General features: G+C 38.1%; 1 protein-coding gene across 1 annotated transcript; it reads right to left on the bottom strand.

Moving 5' to 3' along the window:
- Window positions 1-629: 629 nt before the first annotated feature.
- On the bottom strand, window positions 630-13,167 carry LOC137009181 (protein-L-isoaspartate O-methyltransferase domain-containing protein 2). The gene is made up of 6 exons (XM_067371171.1): window positions 12,985-13,167; window positions 9,403-9,761; window positions 7,815-7,917; window positions 7,559-7,730; window positions 5,620-5,743; window positions 630-2,729 (listed from the first exon to the last, which is right to left on the bottom strand). The coding sequence occupies exons 2-6, from the start codon at window positions 9,707-9,709 to the stop codon at window positions 2,236-2,238; spliced, it is 1,200 nt and encodes a 399-aa protein (XP_067227272.1). The 5' UTR covers window positions 9,710-9,761; window positions 12,985-13,167; the 3' UTR covers window positions 630-2,235.
- Between the last annotated feature and the right edge of the window lie 5,249 nt (window positions 13,168-18,416).

Genomic DNA, 18,416 nt, shown 5'->3' with positions numbered 1-18,416 from the left:
TTAATTCATCTTTCTTTACTGTGAAATGTTGCTGTTACAGCATTAAAAATGCTGAAAATATAAAAAATGTCTATATCAGTAAGCACTATTTTTGAATTCCCTGAAACACTTTAGACCGTAGTTTTCTTCCAGGATCAAACACCTCACAATATTCCACAGTTAAATAATTCCTGCCCAAGGCACTCACAAAATGAAGGTCTGCCTGGTCGAGTAGTGTTAGTAGTGTGGTGAAATGCGCGGTAATAGAAAAGTCCCGCAACCTGACATTTCCCAAACACACTCGAAGAGCGTGACCAATCAGAACACACTGGTTCAGCAGACCAATCAGAACACATTGTGCTTTCTGGGAGGAGGGGCTTCATAGATACAGGAACTAAACAGTGTTACAGACAGAGAGGAGCTGCAACAATGTGAACTATGTGAAAAATAATGTTTTTTGAATATTCAAGAATGAAAACCTATTCCAGCACCTATACCTCATACCCCAAAAAACAAAATCAAGACTTTGTAAAAGAGCATAAAAAGGCCTCTTTCATTTTTTTTTTTATCTAATTTTTACCCTTGCCCAAATAAACATTAACCTCGACAGAAAATTCAAAAACAAGTCTTGATTTTTTTATGATGTTTAATATACGCACACAAGTAATGTAGCATGTTACATCTATTATTATTATTAGAGCTGAAGAATAAGGATCACTGAAGGTGAAAGGGTGTGCGATTGGCTTTTTAGCTAAACGTCTTCTTCATAATCTACAACATCTACGATAAACGCGAGCCTTCAAAATGATGCAAGATTTACACTTAATGAAATAATTAAAAATGTTGAAACTTCAATTACATATGGCAAGTACAATACACTGATCAAATGAAAGAAATGTGTCTTTCCAGTGTGCAAACTCAAACTTTATTGAAGTTTCTGTTACCTACAAGCACACAATCATCAATGAGAACTAAAGAGAAACGCTCCTGCGCTGATGAATTGTGTAGAAATCACAGGATCCAACCATTGTATGCTCAGAATAGTCCTCCTGTACAGAGGCTGCTTTACCACCACTGTGACATACAAAGCAAAAGATAGTTTTCAATACTTTTGGTCAAAAAAATAGAAAGGTCCTACAATTTTGGTCTTTGTTTTTTGAGGATCAGTCTGAAGGAGTTAAAAAAATATCAAAACATTTTCCTAAAGTATTCCTGAGTCGGGCCAAAGATTCTGAGCACACTGACTGGAATTTGTGAAAAATGGCCAAGTGCTTCATTTACCTGACGAAAACTAAATTTGGTGATTACCAATAAATAGAATTTCACTAAAAATATTTCTCTTGATTTTCACACGACCTTTACAATATAATTGTAAAGCTTGCGATCTGACGCAATGAAAACGTAAATGACCGTATCGTTCTGACGGACGATGATGATGATTCCCGGGTGCAGAAACGGTTTCAAATGTGATGCTATCAGCGATGGTAATAAAAGTACAGAACCACAAACTCCAATATTGACAAAGTGTGGGTGCACTAGGGCAGTACACATGCAGGAGATATTCAGTACTTTGGAGAACACAGTAAAGGCAAGGAAAAGAGTTCAACAGTGGAGGGCCGGCTTGTGTGAAGGTGCAGTCACATTAGCAAAATTTTGCAGGCAAAAAAAAAAAAGTCCAATGTCAATAAAGTAGAGATGCCTGAAGCACAGCTCACACAGAAGCCACTTTCATACCAAGCAGCTTTCTTTTGGTCGACGCAGCGGATTCACGTGACCAACACGGACACAAGCGAAACTTTCCCGTCCTCGCGTGAAACTCCAGATCGCGCGGAGATGACTGGATCTCGCCAAGCAACGGTAAATGTGACCGCACCTTAAAGCTATAGAAAAATATTCAATCCACCATGTCAAACTACACCACATCCTAAAGTGATGCTACTCTAAAAGAGCTCACAGCAACAAGCCATTCCCACAGGGACAAGGTGTCGAAGGTCTGATCGTCTCGATCGAGGGGAATACCGAATTAAAAAAGCTCAGGCGATGCTGATCATTCAGGAAATGAGCTTCGGTTCCATCTCTGTACATCCCAAATAAAGGAGCTTTGCTTCTCAAAGGGATATGGATATCGTGATGTCATTAATTGAGGACTTAATTGTCATGCTAATCCAGTTGGAGAGGAAGAGGAGGAGGAGGAAGAAGAGAAAGGCTTTTCTTCACGTCTAATCGTCTTAGCGCTACATCATCTCCCGCCACGCCTCATTTCTCCCTGTAATACAGCAGATACATCTTCAGGGGTTCAGGTAACGGGAGTCTTAGGATCTTCTCCCTCAGGATATTAACGGGAGGCTCCACACGAGCGCAGCCGCCTTTGTTTTTCTCCTCTTCGTTGCCGGAGCATTCCTCCTCGTCCTCCTCGGGCAGGTCTTCTCTCACTCGGCGGCAAGCCCTTTCCTCCTCCTCCTCCTCCTCCGCTTCCTCTTCTTCCTCTTCAACTCCTCCGGGGTAGTTGCAGTCGTCCATGGCTGTGGGAATCATGGAGTCGTGGAGAACCATGGAGTTGACGCACTGGCGGTAGAAACGGCGACAGAAGCGGCGGCGTTCGAAGCGGGGCCCGTAGCGGTGCATGGCCCGGGCCCCTGGGAAAGACACCCGTCTCTTCGTGCGCCCTTCCCCCATAGCTATGGGCTGCCGGAGAGTGTGGCGAATAGCAATCCGACACAGGTCCTGCAACGTCCGCACCTCAAAAATGGCTGGAAATTTGGAAAACATTGGAAAGAAGAGAGAATGTTATTATTCCCATCTACCAAATAGCAGTTTCCCATTTATATCACTAGATTATTGCAGTGTATTTGGTTTAATATGTCTATATTTATGCTCATAGTTTCTTTATACACTGAACAAAATTATAAACGCAACACTTCTGCTGGGGAACCAGTCAGTATCTGGTGTGACCACCATTAGCCTCATGCAGTGCGACACATCTCCTTCACAGAGTGGATCAGGTTGTGGATTGTGGCCTGTGGGATGTTGGTCCACTCCTCTTCAACGGCTGTGTGAAGTTGCTGGATATTGTCAGGAACTGGAACACGCTGTTGTATACGCCGCATCCCAAACATGCTCAATGGGTCACATGAGTATGCTGGCCATGCAAGAACTGGGATGTTTTCAGCTTCCAGGAATTGTGTACAGATCCTTGCAACACGGGGCGTGCATTATCATGCTGCAACATGAGGTGATGGACGTGGAGGAACGGCACAACAATGGGCCTCGGGATCTCGTCACGGTATCTCTGTGCATTCAAAATGCACCCGTGTTCGTTGTCCATAACACTCAAGCCGGTTATGACGACGAACTGCAGTCAGGTCGAGACCCCGATGAGGACGGCGAGCGTGCAGATGAGCTTCCCTGAGACGGTTTCTGACAGTTTGTGCAGAAGTTCTTTGGTTCTGCAAACCGATTGTTGCAGCAGCTGTCCGGGTGGATGGCCTCAGACGATCTTGGAGGTGAAGATGCTGGATGTGGAGGTCCTGGGCTGGTGTGGTTACACGGGGTCTGTGGTTGGATGTTCTGCCAAATTCTCTGAAACGCTTTTGGAGAGGGCTTATGGTGGAGAAATGAACATTCAATTCACGGCAACAGCTCTGGTGGACACTCCTGCAGTCAGCATGCCAACAGCACGACATCTGTGGCATTGTGCTGTGTGATAAAACTGCACACTTTAGAGTGGCCTTATGTTGTGTCCAGCCTAAGGCACACCTGTGCAATAATCATGCTGTCTATTCTTGATATGCCACACCTGTGAGGTGATCGATTATCTCGGCAAAGGAGAAGATTTAGACAGATTTGTCAAATATTTGAGAGAAATAGGCCTTTTGTGTACATAGAAAAGTCTTCGATCTTTGAGTTCAGCTCAAGAAAAATGGGGGCAAAAACAAAAGTGTTGCGTTTATAATTTTGTTCAGTGTATTTATGCTTCTCATTTTATAACTTTCTCTCTTTCACTTTCTTATCTTACCATACAATGTTATCTTATTTTATTTTTCATATTTTACTGTTATTGCTAAGCACCAGTACACCAACACAAATTCCTTGTACGTGTAAACCCATGGTACTTGGCAATAAACGTGATTCCGATTTTATATATATATATATATATATATATATATATATATATATATATTATTTTGTAAATCATCAAATATTTAATTAAATAATCATAATTACTAATAGATGAGACTGAAGGCCTGTTCACACCAAGAATGTTTGGTAATTTTTACAAATACTTTTATGAGAATTTGTACTGCGCTCACACTGTTCACGATGGTAATTTTCTTTTTCTACACATGTAAAAATAAGGATTCACAGGCCAAAAAAAACAAAAACAAAAATAATTTTGAGATTTGAGATTGAGTCACATTTCCAGTCAAGGCCTGTTTGTCCTGCAGTACTACAAGCCACACCCTTGAATGTCACTGACGGGTGCGAACAGGTAAGGGGGGAAAGGTGAGAACATTGTGTGGGGCGGGGGCATGCTTTTTTTTAAAGATATTTGCTTTACATGCTCATTTGTAGTTACTTTAAGGGTTTTTAAATTTATTTTTTATTACCTTATATGTCCAAAACTTACGGAAGAGGAATAGGGCCAAGCAATAATAAAAAAATTAAACCATCTCGAGATTAAAGTTGGAAAACGTCGAGAAAAAACTCGTTAAATTTTGAGAAAAAAGTCGAGATAAAATGTTGAGAATAAACTCATTAAATTATGACTTTATTCTCAATATTTTATTTCGACTTTTTTCTCGAAATTTAACGAGTTTTTTCTCATAATTTAATGAATTTGTTCTCGTAATTTAACGACTTTTTTTCTCGTAATTTAATAACTTTTTTCTCGTAATTTAATAACTTTTTTCTCGTAATTTAACAACTTTAATCTCGAGATGGGTTTAATTTTTTATTATTGCTTGGCCCTAATCCTCTTCCGTAAAAACTATTTTTTCATTAAATAATAATAAATTTTAAAAAAACATTAACATATTGTTGCAACATTTTACCAAAATCAACATTTGATCAAAATCTCATGTTTTAAAAGATGAAGTGCTATGCGGGCTATTTGAGACAATACTGGCTGATTAGATGGCGATATTGTGCTAAACTGCAGACTGTTTGATCTCTTTCTCTGCACTGTTCCCAAATCTCAGACCTCAAATACATCAAATATTACCCATTATAGGACATAGTTTTTAAAGTAAAGAGTAAACACTGTACAGTACTTACTGAAACAACCAGTTCTTTATTTACCCTTGTAAGACCGAGAGATCATCTGTCAATGTTTTTATTGTTCATCAGCTGGAAAAAATAGTTCTGAAAGTGATTGCAAGGGATTTGTTTCTCTGTGCCGTTATTGTTATAGCTGTAGACCGCACATATCACAGAATTACAGCAATTATTAAAACTTTATAGTTATTATTAGTTATCATCTTTGGTGTGAACAGGCCTTTACAATTTAGTAATGGGTTGTATTTTGCATCACACACATAAATGATCAGAGTGAGATCTGCTTTAGTTTAGGTACACACTGGTGTGAAAAATCGCGTGTGATCAGTGTCCTTGTTCAGGCGGACGATTCCCCAGTGTACTCACGTAGAGGAACACTCTTAGGTCTGCCATTGACATTCTGTTTGGGCTGGACGAGCGGGGCAAAGGTCACAGCGATGATTTTCTTGGTCTCCCAGGAGCTCTGACCTGTGCGAGTGATCTTGGTCAACTGGAAAAGAGAGATAATAAGTCTTCACGTCAGTAATTACTAAACTAATTACATCATCCCATGTGAATACTAATTACATGTGTGTGTACATCGTTTTTGTGTGAGTGAAATGCAAATATTTTTATATGAAAATACCATTTTATAGTTTTTATTTTGCTATGCCCACCCTCTTTAGGACCTCTTTATGAAATTAAAGTATGAGTTTTGTCTTTTAGCTTTGAAATCATGTATATGCCAGTTTATTTTTTAGAAAATATACACATGTAAAATTTACTCACGGGAAAATGGGCCGATCTGATTCCGAGAGTCATGATCCGATTCCAAAACGATTCTTGATGCATTTATTTCACACAAAGTAACTTGTTTACACTGAATAACTCATTCCCCCGCCTGGGTGGGTGTGAAATTGTAGTTGTAATTATAATTGAATATGAGTTGTATTTGTAATTGAATACATAATTGTATTTGTAATGAAATTTTAAAGGTTTTCCCATAAAATGACATCAATATATTACACTTATGTCACTATATATGGATATGGGGAGTCGTTATCCAAAAAAAAAAAAAAAAAATGGGGCAAAATTATCAGGCGGAAATTTTATAATTTCTCCATTCGGTGTATTTGAAAACTTTTGCATATAACATGATAGAGAAAAGAATCTTTTTTTTCCAGACTTTGCTGCTCTCTGGTGGAAACAAGCAGAAATGTTTCTAGTTTGCTAGAGCACAAAGTGCCTGAGTCATATACAGTCAGAGACAGACTTCAGAAAGAAGAAACAAACAAAAAAACATGACACCAACATTCTGCATTTAAACCTCTGCATGTGGATATGGGAAGCTTTTCAATTTGGGATTAGGGTAGGCCAAATCAGGTCGAAATAAGAGGTTAAATCTTACATTTATATGCATTTAAAAAAAAAAAATATCAAATTACTTATGTAAATCGACAGTACTTTTTTAAATAATTAAAATTAAATTAAAATAATTGCATGTTAAGAATTTTCAACTAAATAAATATAGCTCTGAAACACACAAGCAAATAGTAAATAATAAAGAGAAACAAAGAAACATGTTACAAACAATAAACAGAGAGTGTTTTCAGTATCTGAACAGTTTCCAGTCGAGATCCGTGAGTTTCTCAGCTTTACTGCTTGATTATTTCCCATGACATCATACACAGCGGGAGATCTAATTGGCTGCGTTCACACACATTCACAGAATTATTTAGTCCTGTCAGTCTAATACTAACACAAGACAAAACTGTGTTTACATTCATTTTTCATTATTAAAGCATTTTGAGATGAAACTCACTCCCCGACTGTTGCTTTTTAATGCACTTATATGAGGACACTTCCTGCAGTCCAAACGGCATAAATAATGCCTGCGTAGAGCACTGCCACGCCAGCGGGCGAGACCGAACACTGGACGCGACTTTAAGCAAAGTGTGCGGTTCTCTCAGCGCATATCCTGTGCGATGAAGCCAGAGATCGCCCTTGTAATTCCCTTCAAGCTTTCCGAACTTGGAAGATTATTTTTTGGACAGTTTTAGGTTTTTTTAAGAGAGAATCGTGATGCATCAGAGAATCCATTTTTACCCCTATATTAAAAGATCATCTTGCACACATGGTTTCATCCAAATATTTCCCAAGGAAGCAGGACTAAAGCCATTCTATATGTCTTGCCCCTACTTCCTATTGCAACAGGAAGTGTGTCAACACAACAAAGAAAACTACACTCATCAAATCACTTCTAGACATTTCAAAGTGCCTTTAAAATCTGCTGTGGAACACGAACACCTTATGAACATGTACCCACCTTCTCCTCCAGGGGAAGAACTAGGATCCCGCCGACCTTTAGCAGGTTCTTCATGTAGTTCTCGTACTCCTTCTGAACTCCTGCACCACAGTACACCCGGTCGTACTGCCGACTCTCCGGAGGGATCTCCAGACAGTTCCCCACCACAAAGGTCGGCTCACAGAACTCAAACCTGCGGCCATTAAACAAAACCAACTCATGGACAGTTTGACAATTAAAAGGCCGAGTCAAAGCTGTTTCACAGGAAGTCACTCACTTGTCAAAGCTGTCGCTGGTTTTGATGAAGTAGTCGAGTTTCTGATATGCATAATCAACCACATCCGCATGCAGCTCCACACCGTGATTCACACCGAACGGACCTGATGACAAGAATGATGGGTAAATATTTTTATATTATTAAATAGAAATGTTATCCCTTTAGACATATATCGAACAAAGTCTAATGCAGGTTTAGGCTTAAAGGATTAGTCCACTTTTAAATAAAATTGTCCTGATAATTTACTCACCCTCATATCATCCAAGATGTTCATGTCTTTCTTTCTTCAGTCGAAAATAAATGAAGGTTTTTGATGAAATCATTCTAGGATTTTTCTCCTTACAGTGGACTTCAATGGCCTCCAAACGGTCAAAATGTCAGTTTCAGTGCAGCTTCAAACGATACCAGACGAGGAATGGACAATGTTTTCTCTAGATTAGACTCTTATTCCTCGTCTGGTATCGTTTGAAGCTGCACTGAAACTGACATTTGGACCTTCAACCATTTGGGCTCCAGTGAAGTCCACTATAAGGAGAATAATCCTAGATTGATTTCATCAAAAACCTTTATTTCTTTTCAACTGAAGAAAGAAAGACATGAACATCTTGGATGACATGGGGGTGAGTAAATTATCAGGAAACTTTTATTTGAAAGTGAACTAATCCTTTAAATAAAAATGTTAATGGGGTAAGAAAAATATAAATGCAATTCAAGATAAAACTAACATTCAAAACTATGGGATAATTTTTTTTTTATTACTGTTTTTAATTAAATTAATACTTTATTCAGCAAGGACACATGAAACTGATCAAAATAGACATCTATAATGTGACAAAACATTTATATTTTAAGTAAATGCTGTTCTTTTGAACTTTCTATATTCATCAAAAAATCCTGACAAAAATGAATCACGGTTTCCAGAAAAATCTGAAGCAGCACAACCGTTTTCAACATTGATAATAATCATAAATGTTTCTTGAGCAGCAGATCATCATATCAGAATGATTTCTGAAGGATCATGTGACACTGAAGACTGGAGTAATGATGCTGAAAATTCAGCTTTGATCACAGGAATAAATAAAAATAAATAAAATTAGCGCTGCCAAACGATTAATCGCATCCAATATACAATATACGTGTGTGTGTACCGTGTGTAATTATTATGTATACATAAATACACACAAGAAATATTTTTATGTATATATAAAAGTATTTATATATAAATATAACAAGTTTTTCTTAACACACACATATTATGTAAAAACAAACTTATTTTGGATGCGATTCATCGCGATTAATCTTGTGACAGCACTAATTAAAATACAAAACAATCATTTTAAATTGTAATAATATTTCCCAATATTACCATTTTGACTATTTTTAATCAAATAAATGCAGCCTTGGAGAGCATACGAGAGGATTCTTTCAAAAAATCATACAGATGGTAGTTTATTTTTGTATACAATTAGGTTTAATATGCTACACAATTTTGCTTCTCAACTAAATGTATCTCGTTAGGCATGTTTACATCGTTTTACTGGAAAACAAGACAAAAATAACTATCTTCCCCCACTGTAAGTAAACTCACCCAGTATAAGGCCCACCATTGTGCTGAGATAACCCGTCCCACTGCCCAGGTTGAGAAAAGACAGGCCAGGCTGCAGGTCCAAGGCCTCCATCACCTCCGAGTAGATACATGGAGCAGACAGATGGAGGTTCCCATGCCTCCAGGCCAGGTCTTTATAAGCGCTGTCACGATAGTCCTCCAGGTAGTAGTCTGCTCTGTCAATGGCCCTGAAGGCCTTCTCCACCAGATCTGAGCGGATGTAGTGGGCCTCTTTCAGGTTGTCGATCAGCTCGTCGTTGTCCTCGCCCGCACTCACAGCTCCGCCCATGATGAGAGCAGAAGAGCTTCTAAGGACAGTCCTGAGGTGTGCCTATCACTGTCTGGACAGAACGGCAAAACTGAGAGATTAAACCTAGAGTAACGGCCGTTTACAAAGGCTAGATTTGGTTTCTAAATGTAAAAGAAGAGCAGGGTCAACACCACAACTACAACGATAAAGACATCTTGAGAACTTGTCACTTTCACAACAGTCTTTTTTCCAGCTCATGGACAATAAAAACAATGACAGCCAATCAGAAATCATCCTGCTTTAAAGAGCTCTGGGAAAGAGAGTCTTTGTTAAACTGGCAGCAGCTGGCATACTGCCATTATAAGCTCGGATACGCCAGGACGTTTATTAACATAACTCTGATTGTGTTCATCAGAGAAGAAGAAAGTCATCTACACACATCTAGGATGGCTTGAGGGAGAGTAAAGCTTCATCTGAAAGTGAACTAATCCTTTATAAGAGCATGTTTTATTTAGTCATACATGACACCTCCAACACACTGTTGTCTGGCAGGTGGGAAGAAAGCAAAGAATGATAATTAAGACAGTTAAATCTTTAATGAGTCGCAGCACGTCAGGTTTCTGAGCTGAGCTGACATGTCGACTATAACGCTCGCCTTCGACTACTTCTCTTGCGCTCTATTTTTAGAGGTCAGACAATGCCAAGTAAAAACTGGCACAATGTTGTGTCCCGACTCGAACTCTTGGCAGCGGCTCCGTTTAGAGCGGAGAGTATTGTTTGTTTGTCACTTTGGCAAGCAGACACAAAGCACATGGGTAGCTGACACATCACATGCCTATGGACTTTAAAATACAGATTTAGGTTCTAATTTATATGAATGCTTAAGTCAAAGCGTATATTTTTGGTGCTGTAACTAGTCATCATTTCTCTTTAGTCCATCTTATTACACTCAAAATGGTGTAAAAGTCTTGTTTAAAACCAAAAATGTTACTGTCATTTATTAGGCAAATACTGAAACAACTGAATAGTGTCTATTCACACATAATGACCAAAGAAAAGATAAAGTTTATTTTTATTTTACTTTGATAAGAGCTTTCATTCTTGCTGCCGTTGTTTTTATGCTCTTTCCACAGTCTCTGTTGTTATTGACTAGTTTCTAGTTGTTGCCAAAGACTTGATTTTGATTAAACTTTTGTTCGATCTATCTTTGAATCCATGAAATCACAACCATAATTGTATTTTAGCATTACAAACACTACTGTGACTAAAGAGCTACACTGGAATAACCATTACAGAAACATAAAAAAATGATTTTGGTAATCACCAATACTGTTAGTTTAGGGCAGTTGTGGCACAAACCTTTCATTAAAACCTTACAAAATAAATTCATTAAGCACTATATATTTATGTATGCATGTATGTAAGCAATAATGTACTCGAGGCTGTGCTGTAAAGTGAGTAACCCCTTCAACAGTGACTTATTCACGATACAGCACAGCCTCGAGTACCTTATTGCTTTTATAAAACGGTTACCCCACAATACAAATATTAAAGCCAAAAATTTGTATCAATGCAACTTTCATGAAGTAAAGTTTCACTAAAAGCCTTCCTTCCGCCGGAAAAAATAGTCCCTGACCGTGAGCAGCAACAGTAGTTACATTATTACGCCATTAGATGGCAGCAAAGACTGTCTTTATGAGTGTGTCAGTCAGTAGTGAAGACACACACACACACACAGATGTATATTTATCGAGTAATCTGTTCTGTAGACGAGGGTCAAAATGACCATTTTCACCTGAGATTTGGAGCCAGTTTTCAGGGGTATAAAAATGCCTTTATAAAGACGGCAGCATCATTATTTTATTTTCACACATAGATTGGTAGATCTATCAGTAAAATCTGTTGACTTTATCAATCTTTGTTTCATTATATGCCAACAGTGACAGCTCAAACTTGGGAAAAAGCATTTCTCATGTTTTCTGCCTCAAGTTTTATGCAATTATTTTGAGTCATCAAGATACATTTCTAGTTTAAACATGATTTATTCTTCAGATATTCCTCTTTAAAGGGACAGTTCACCCAAAAATGAAAATTCTGTCATCATTTCCTCTCCCTCAGGTCGTTCCACACCTGTATGAGTTTCTTTGTTTTGTTGAACACAAAGGAGGATATTTTGAAGAAAGTTTGTAACCAGGCGGTTTTGACTTCCATAGTAGGAAAAAAATGAGTATAGAAGTCAGTCAATAGTGCCCCAAAACTGTTCAATATAACACATTCTTCAAAATATCCTCCTTTGTGTTCAGAAGAACAAAGAAACTTGGAACGACATGAGGGAGAGGAAATGATGACAGAATTTTCATTTTTGGGTGAACTGTCCCTTTAAATGTAATAAGTATGTGTGCAAAGTGAACCACATTTGGTTTTCCATCACTGAAAATGGCTAAAATTCAACAATTTGAGCATGGATCTGCTTTGAGATCCTCATATCTATGGGACTGAACTATATAGGGCCTTGAAATGAAGATTTCAAAAGGAAAGTGTATTAAGAATGAGAATCTAGAAGGATATTAAGATATCCAGAACAGTTATTTTTAATAGGCTGACATTTAAAAGTATTGTTGCATTAAATGAAACAAAGCAACAGCATTTCTTCCTTGGATTACTCTTTCCCCTACAAATACCTGATGGTAAAACATGACCTCATTGTTTGCAACTTTTGGTCTGATTGAGCAACTCAGTAATTATTGACCAGAATACAACACACTTTATCCACTAGCTATTTAAAACACAATGCTATTGGTTTCATTAGGCTATTTAAGGAGTAAATATATGTGCTGGGGAATAACTGAGCTGAAAAGATAAATGCATAATAATTATAAAATAATCAGCATTGTTTATGTAGACAGTAGATGTCAACAAGATTATAGCAGGACACGTCAAATACCCTCACTTATTATTATTATTATAGGTCAACAACAAAAGACAGAATGGAGGGCTGGACACTTCTTTACATGTCAAACACACTGAAATGATGGCGTAATGTCGAGCTCACAATAACACACAGTCCACACTCTGTCATCTAATCTACTGAGGTCGTGATGCACCAGACAACTATTAATAACGAGCAGCCGCGAGCGTGTGACACACGGAACCGAACATCGCCGCTGGAGAACGAAGCAGATTCGAGGTTTATATCGTCATATGTGGCTCGCGTCTGTCTGTGTCTAACAGCCGTTCACTGCACGAGCACGAGCACGAGCTTCCACCAAACACCGACACCAGAGTCTCCGGACACAGCGAGGTCTGCATCTTACCGTGTGATCCCGGACCGCAGCGGCTGTCTCGCGCACACCAACAATGTCCATCGATCGCATGAACGCGTGTGTCATGTGTTTGGATCCGGCCACAATAACGCCTAACTTGACTGCGAAAAAACTGATGCGATGTAAACATAAACCAGCTGACGCGCTGACGTCACACGCACGGCGACGTCACACGCATTCGTGGAGATCTCGTAGTTGTTGTTGTTTTTGTTTGTTTGTTTTTTATTTAGAGCATATAAAACAGAGTACCAACAATAACTGAAATACAAAAATGTGTACAAAAAAATAAACGAAAATAAAATAATAATTTAAAAAAAAAATAGGATAAAAAGTGCTACATATTATTAAGGCAGTTAGCCTACATGAATTTGAATTTTTATAAGCTTTTTGTTCTGTTTTTGTTCTCATGTTTGAAAGAGTTTCAAAATATATTGTGAGATCAGTGTTATAAAAGGTAATATATGAGTTCTTTTTGTCTTATGAATATAAAACTTTGCCAAAATAATTAAAAGATTAACAACATAATTTTGTTTTTGAGAAAAATATGGGTTTTGAAAACAAAGTAAAATGTAAGAGTTCTGTTTAATTTTTATTTATTTATTTATTTATTTATTTATTTATTTATTTATTTATTTTTGTCATTTTAAAGTCAGTCCAAAAAAGAGAGAGAAAAATAAATAAATGTTCAGTATCCTCAGATGATGTGTTACAAAAAGTACATTTATGTGGAGATATCATAGTGAATCGAATCTTTAAGAACTGTGAATGATTCGTTCGTTTCTGTCTATAAGTATAAATCTCTTATGCTCACCGAAGGCTGCATTTACTTGATGAAATATACGGTAAAAGAACATTATGTTATTTTAATTAGAAATATTTCGTAACATTATAAATGTCTTTACTGTCACGTTTGATTCCTTTTTGTAATAAAAAACTAACCGTCCCAGAAGTCCTCGAACCAAATAACAAAAACGGTCTGTTAACTGTTAAAGTTTTTCACCTTCATTCCCCCTCGATTTAATTATGAGTGTAAATGGCGTCTTTAGGTCATTTAAATTGAGTATGATTCATGAATCATAATTTAAATTGATATATTGACTCATGACTCGTTCAGTTGGTCAAGTTCACAAAGAAGCCTCGTTCAGCACCTCTCCAATCCGAGTCTTGTCCAGACTCTTCACTGACCAGTGAAATGACCCTTCACAGTTCGCACTCTGCTGAAGGTAGGACACTACATCGAAAGAAATGAGTTCACTGTATGTTATTGGAACGATTCATTCCCCAAAAAGATTCATTCAAATGAAGATTCGAAACGTGCAGTCAAAATCCCTCACACATCATTTGAGGAAATCTTCTCCGTAGCGCCCAAAGCAGTTCTCCTGATTTTTTTCTTCTCATTTTTATGAACATTAATCATTTCAGCTCAAATAAAGCGCTTCTGAGCACATCTAGTGTCTGATTTAGCTAATTATCTTTACCTAAAAGCATGCACTGTCTGTCAGAGATTATGATTAGCAATATCATTTCATCCCACTTCTTCATACTGAGGGAGGGTTTTGAATCCTCATGCGATATGAGATACTGTTTTGAGTGTGGTAATGTCTCAATGTCTCCAGCAGAGGTCAAAATAAGCCTAGATTTGCAAATGGTGGCACATTTCCATCCGTCTGTTGTAAATCCTGCAGATTTAAGTCTATAAAAGACTTATTTATAAGCCTAACAGACTGTAAAAATCACTCAGCACAGCTGTAGCTACTATCATGATGCCGAATAAGATTAAATATTTGGGACAAAATACGAAAGTCAAAAGTTTGCATACACTTTTGTGCTTAACTGTTATTTTTTTCCCACATTTTAGTCATCAAATTGACTGCAGGGAGTTGATTGACAGGCGATCTAGCCAGTCATAACACAGAATCCAACAAAGCAGTCAGGAGTTGGTAGATTAACCTCGGTGGACTTGAACTTGAAAAACGGTGTGTATTTACGTCTTTCTGTGTTTCAAACAACATTAATTCTCATGTTCATTCATGTTTATTTGATGATATAAATTAACTAGTAGGAAGAGATGATGGATTCATGAGCCGCTAAGGCGCGATCTGTCACAACACATTAAATAACCACAAAACATTCGAATTTCTTTAAAAAATGACACAGTTTGAATGCTGGGACTTTGTTTGATATCATAAGTAACCTTCACCATGCTTGTCAGACAAAGCAACAGTAACTTCGGTCTTTGCGAAGGGTCGTTTAATCAATTAACAGATGTAATCATGCAGCGATTGCCTAACAAGCAAAAAACAGACACATCATGTAGGAAGTGTATACTCAGAGAGATCACATTATTGACTCTTTATTTAAGTTTTCCATATATAACACTGAAATGAACAATACCTCCACAAAACAGACATTATTGTTCTCTTTTAACACTGATATCAATGAGCACAGGTACAAGGATACACAAACACGGTCACAATCCAAAACCAACTACACATTTCCAAAGTCACCTCGCATCACGCACAGCCATAGCTTGTCCTGCTCTACTGAAATAAAAACTACCACTGCTACAAAAGTGACTAAAACATGTAGTCTATCACTGTGGAAGTGCTTATTATTATTATTATTTTTGGAAGTACCATTTTTCTAAATTTTGTGGCTACAAAATCACCAGTAAAAATAGCTGATCTCTATAAAAAGAATGCAAGAGGACAAGCCTTGGCCGTGGGTTAAAATACAAGTGTTTTTTTTTTTTGTCTCGTAATTTATATTCTTTAATACAACAACACTGTCCTTTATTACAAATGTACAGAATCCCATTGTTGTCAGAATAATGCCCGTGCATAAATGCGTATTTCAGACTCGATGAAATGAACCACCACACAATTTCATACCTGAATCAGAATCACAGTTTTGGGAAGAATAGTGTTACATAACGTGATTTGTTTCATGTGGAACAATAAGCTGAATGTCGATTTCAATATGATCTGCTTTTGGTGTTCACCACTTTGTTGAATTCCTATTACCCCCCACCCCACCCCCAAAAGAAAAAAAAAAAAAAACGGAGAAAAGTTGGCGTCCTGAGTGGGATTTGAACCCAGTCCTTAAATGTAAACACACCCTTTCCTGCAGCGAACAGAAGCGAGAAAAGGCACACATGAGAAAACCACAGAGCTGTAAGCTACAGTACCTACAGAGCGAGGGCCGTTTTGGTTATATCAGCTTAATGGGACAAACAGTGTCGTGTTAAGCCTTCTGACGTTTGAACTGTTATCGTTTCTCATGAAATTACATAGGAACCCTTTTTTTAATTGACACAAGGCCGGACTCTGGAGTACAAGGTGCTAAACCGACCCTTATTTGGTTCCTCGGGGAGGGGTTACGTATCCTAACTTGCATTTGCAGATGCTACACTGCTCCAGAGAACATGCTACATTATTAGGCAGATTCACCACACTCAGCCTCACCGCGCAACATTCATAGCTGCTCATCATCACCGACAGCGGGCGTTTAAGAAGCATGCACCGAGGAAGAATAATTCACACATGCTTTAGGCTATCTCATGTCAGCAGTAATAAGCAGATAGAAATGTTTCTCCCGTCGTAATAAGACGATATGACATCTCTAGTGAGTATTCCCTCTACGCAGTTTAATAGAAGGAAGAACTCTAATGAAAATTCTGCTGTTACTGATAGACAAGGTCTTTAGATTCCTCTTGAAGCAAAGGAAACGCTGCGATATTGAAATGCAACGCACACATCTTTCCCGCGGAAAGGTTACAGAGAACGAGGCGAATGAGGCCGGCAGAGGATCTGACATTCTGTGGAAATGGACATAGATTTATGCATCTCCTCCGTTTTCTCCGTGTGCGAGGGCACGCCAATGACAATCTCCAATACCAGCGCATTTCACGGGTTCTCATTTTAACTAAAGGACTAACGGATCTGATTCGGATGGATAAGGGCTAAAAACAGAAAAAACTTGGGTCAAAGGGCATTTCAGACAGGATGCAGATTCACATTAAACAACAACAAACAAGTCAAAGACATTTGCGATATTTCATCCCAATTCTGTTAGGTGCAACGAATAGCCATTTGTACCTTTTTTTTTTCCGCGCACATAAAGAAAAACCTTTTAGTTGAAAGGTCATTAGTTGGCATTCAAGATTTTTGAAAAGTGCACACATGTTCTGTCCATCACAATATTGCTGCCATTAAAGCAAATGAACAACATGACCGCTGTGTACTATTTAAAGAAACCACCGGCTGAAAAGAGGCACAATGTTAATTTCACAACTCGCTATTATGAGTCATACAGTGTTGTCGTTGCGATGATTGGCATTTTACACACGTATCTAGTGTGGCGTGTTCCACCAGAACTGCACAACACCGTACAATACTAAAGACAGATCCACCGAGGAGAACTTTCAGCACACTACAATGCGTCTAAACGATTACGGCCTAAGACTAATCATTGCCCCGTTAATGCGGCTGACACACATATAGAGGCCCAGTGAGTGCGGACCAGAAAATAGGAAACTCTACAAACATCCTCGTATTCTTCGCTTTACAAATGTACGTTTACATATTACAAAAAAAAAAAAAAAAACACATTGTATCCTGCAACCACAGTAAACTGGGTCTGTCTTTTTTCTTTTTATAGTATTTAGTCTTCTATGGATAGTAGTACTCACAGCTTTTGGAAAGATATTGTTTCTGTTTAGCTATTATAAGAGAAAAAAGAGTTAACAATTACACTGTAAAAATATATGTATGTTTATATACTATATATAGTTTTTTTGTCTTTTTTTCTTTTAAATACAGAATGAATATATCGTGTAGGTATGGCCATCACGGCAAAGGAATAAAGGCATCTGTAACAATCCCCACGTAGCCACGGTCACATGACCCGAGGGTGCTGAATGGGCGGAGTTGGTAACGAAAGCACAGGTCAGTGGCACTTTGTGCATCGAAGAAATAAAAATCTAGTATAAGGCTACACGGGTGTATGCTTGTTTGATACTAGTCGAGTAAGGACATTGTGGTTCAAGAGTTTCCGTCAGGATGGTTGGTTTTCGTCTCCCGTGCCCCCGCTTCCCATGGTCTGATAAAGATACGTTTAGCAAGAAAGCAGAAATAATCCATTTGCAATTCTTTAGGATCATTCAGGGGGAACAGTTTTTGGCCACTACTGAGAGCTTGAGGAGGTATAAAAACAAAAAAAAGCACGAAGATCCAGAAGAAGGTCGTCCTCCTGTTGAGACGGACGGGGAAAGAGTCAAAGCTGTAGGTTCCACAGTACTGGAATTGCTTTTTTTTCTCTCTTTACATTCCTAGAGGAAGTAATGCTGGTATAAGGAAAACCCTTGATAATCATCATGTTTTATTCTGTAGTCCAAAACATGTTTTTTGTCTTTATTTTTATAT

The sequence above is a fragment of the Chanodichthys erythropterus genome, chromosome 20 (assembly GCF_024489055.1).
Source record: "Chanodichthys erythropterus isolate Z2021 chromosome 20, ASM2448905v1, whole genome shotgun sequence".
Classification (NCBI taxonomy): domain Eukaryota; kingdom Metazoa; phylum Chordata; class Actinopteri; order Cypriniformes; family Xenocyprididae; genus Chanodichthys; species Chanodichthys erythropterus.
This window is presented reverse-complemented; position numbering and strand designations above follow the sequence as displayed.

Coding starts and splice junctions, on each gene's coding strand:
- LOC137009181 (XM_067371171.1), bottom strand. CDS start 9,709: ATGGGCGGAGCTGTGAGTGCGGGCGAGGACAACGACGAGCTGATCGAC. Junction 7,918..9,402: donor AATGGTGGGCCTTATACTGG/GTGAGTTTACTT, acceptor TCTTGTCATCAG/GTCCGTTCGGTGTGAATCAC. Junction 7,731..7,814: donor ACCAGCGACAGCTTTGACAA/GTGAGTGACTTC, acceptor TAATGGCCGCAG/GTTTGAGTTCTGTGAGCCGA.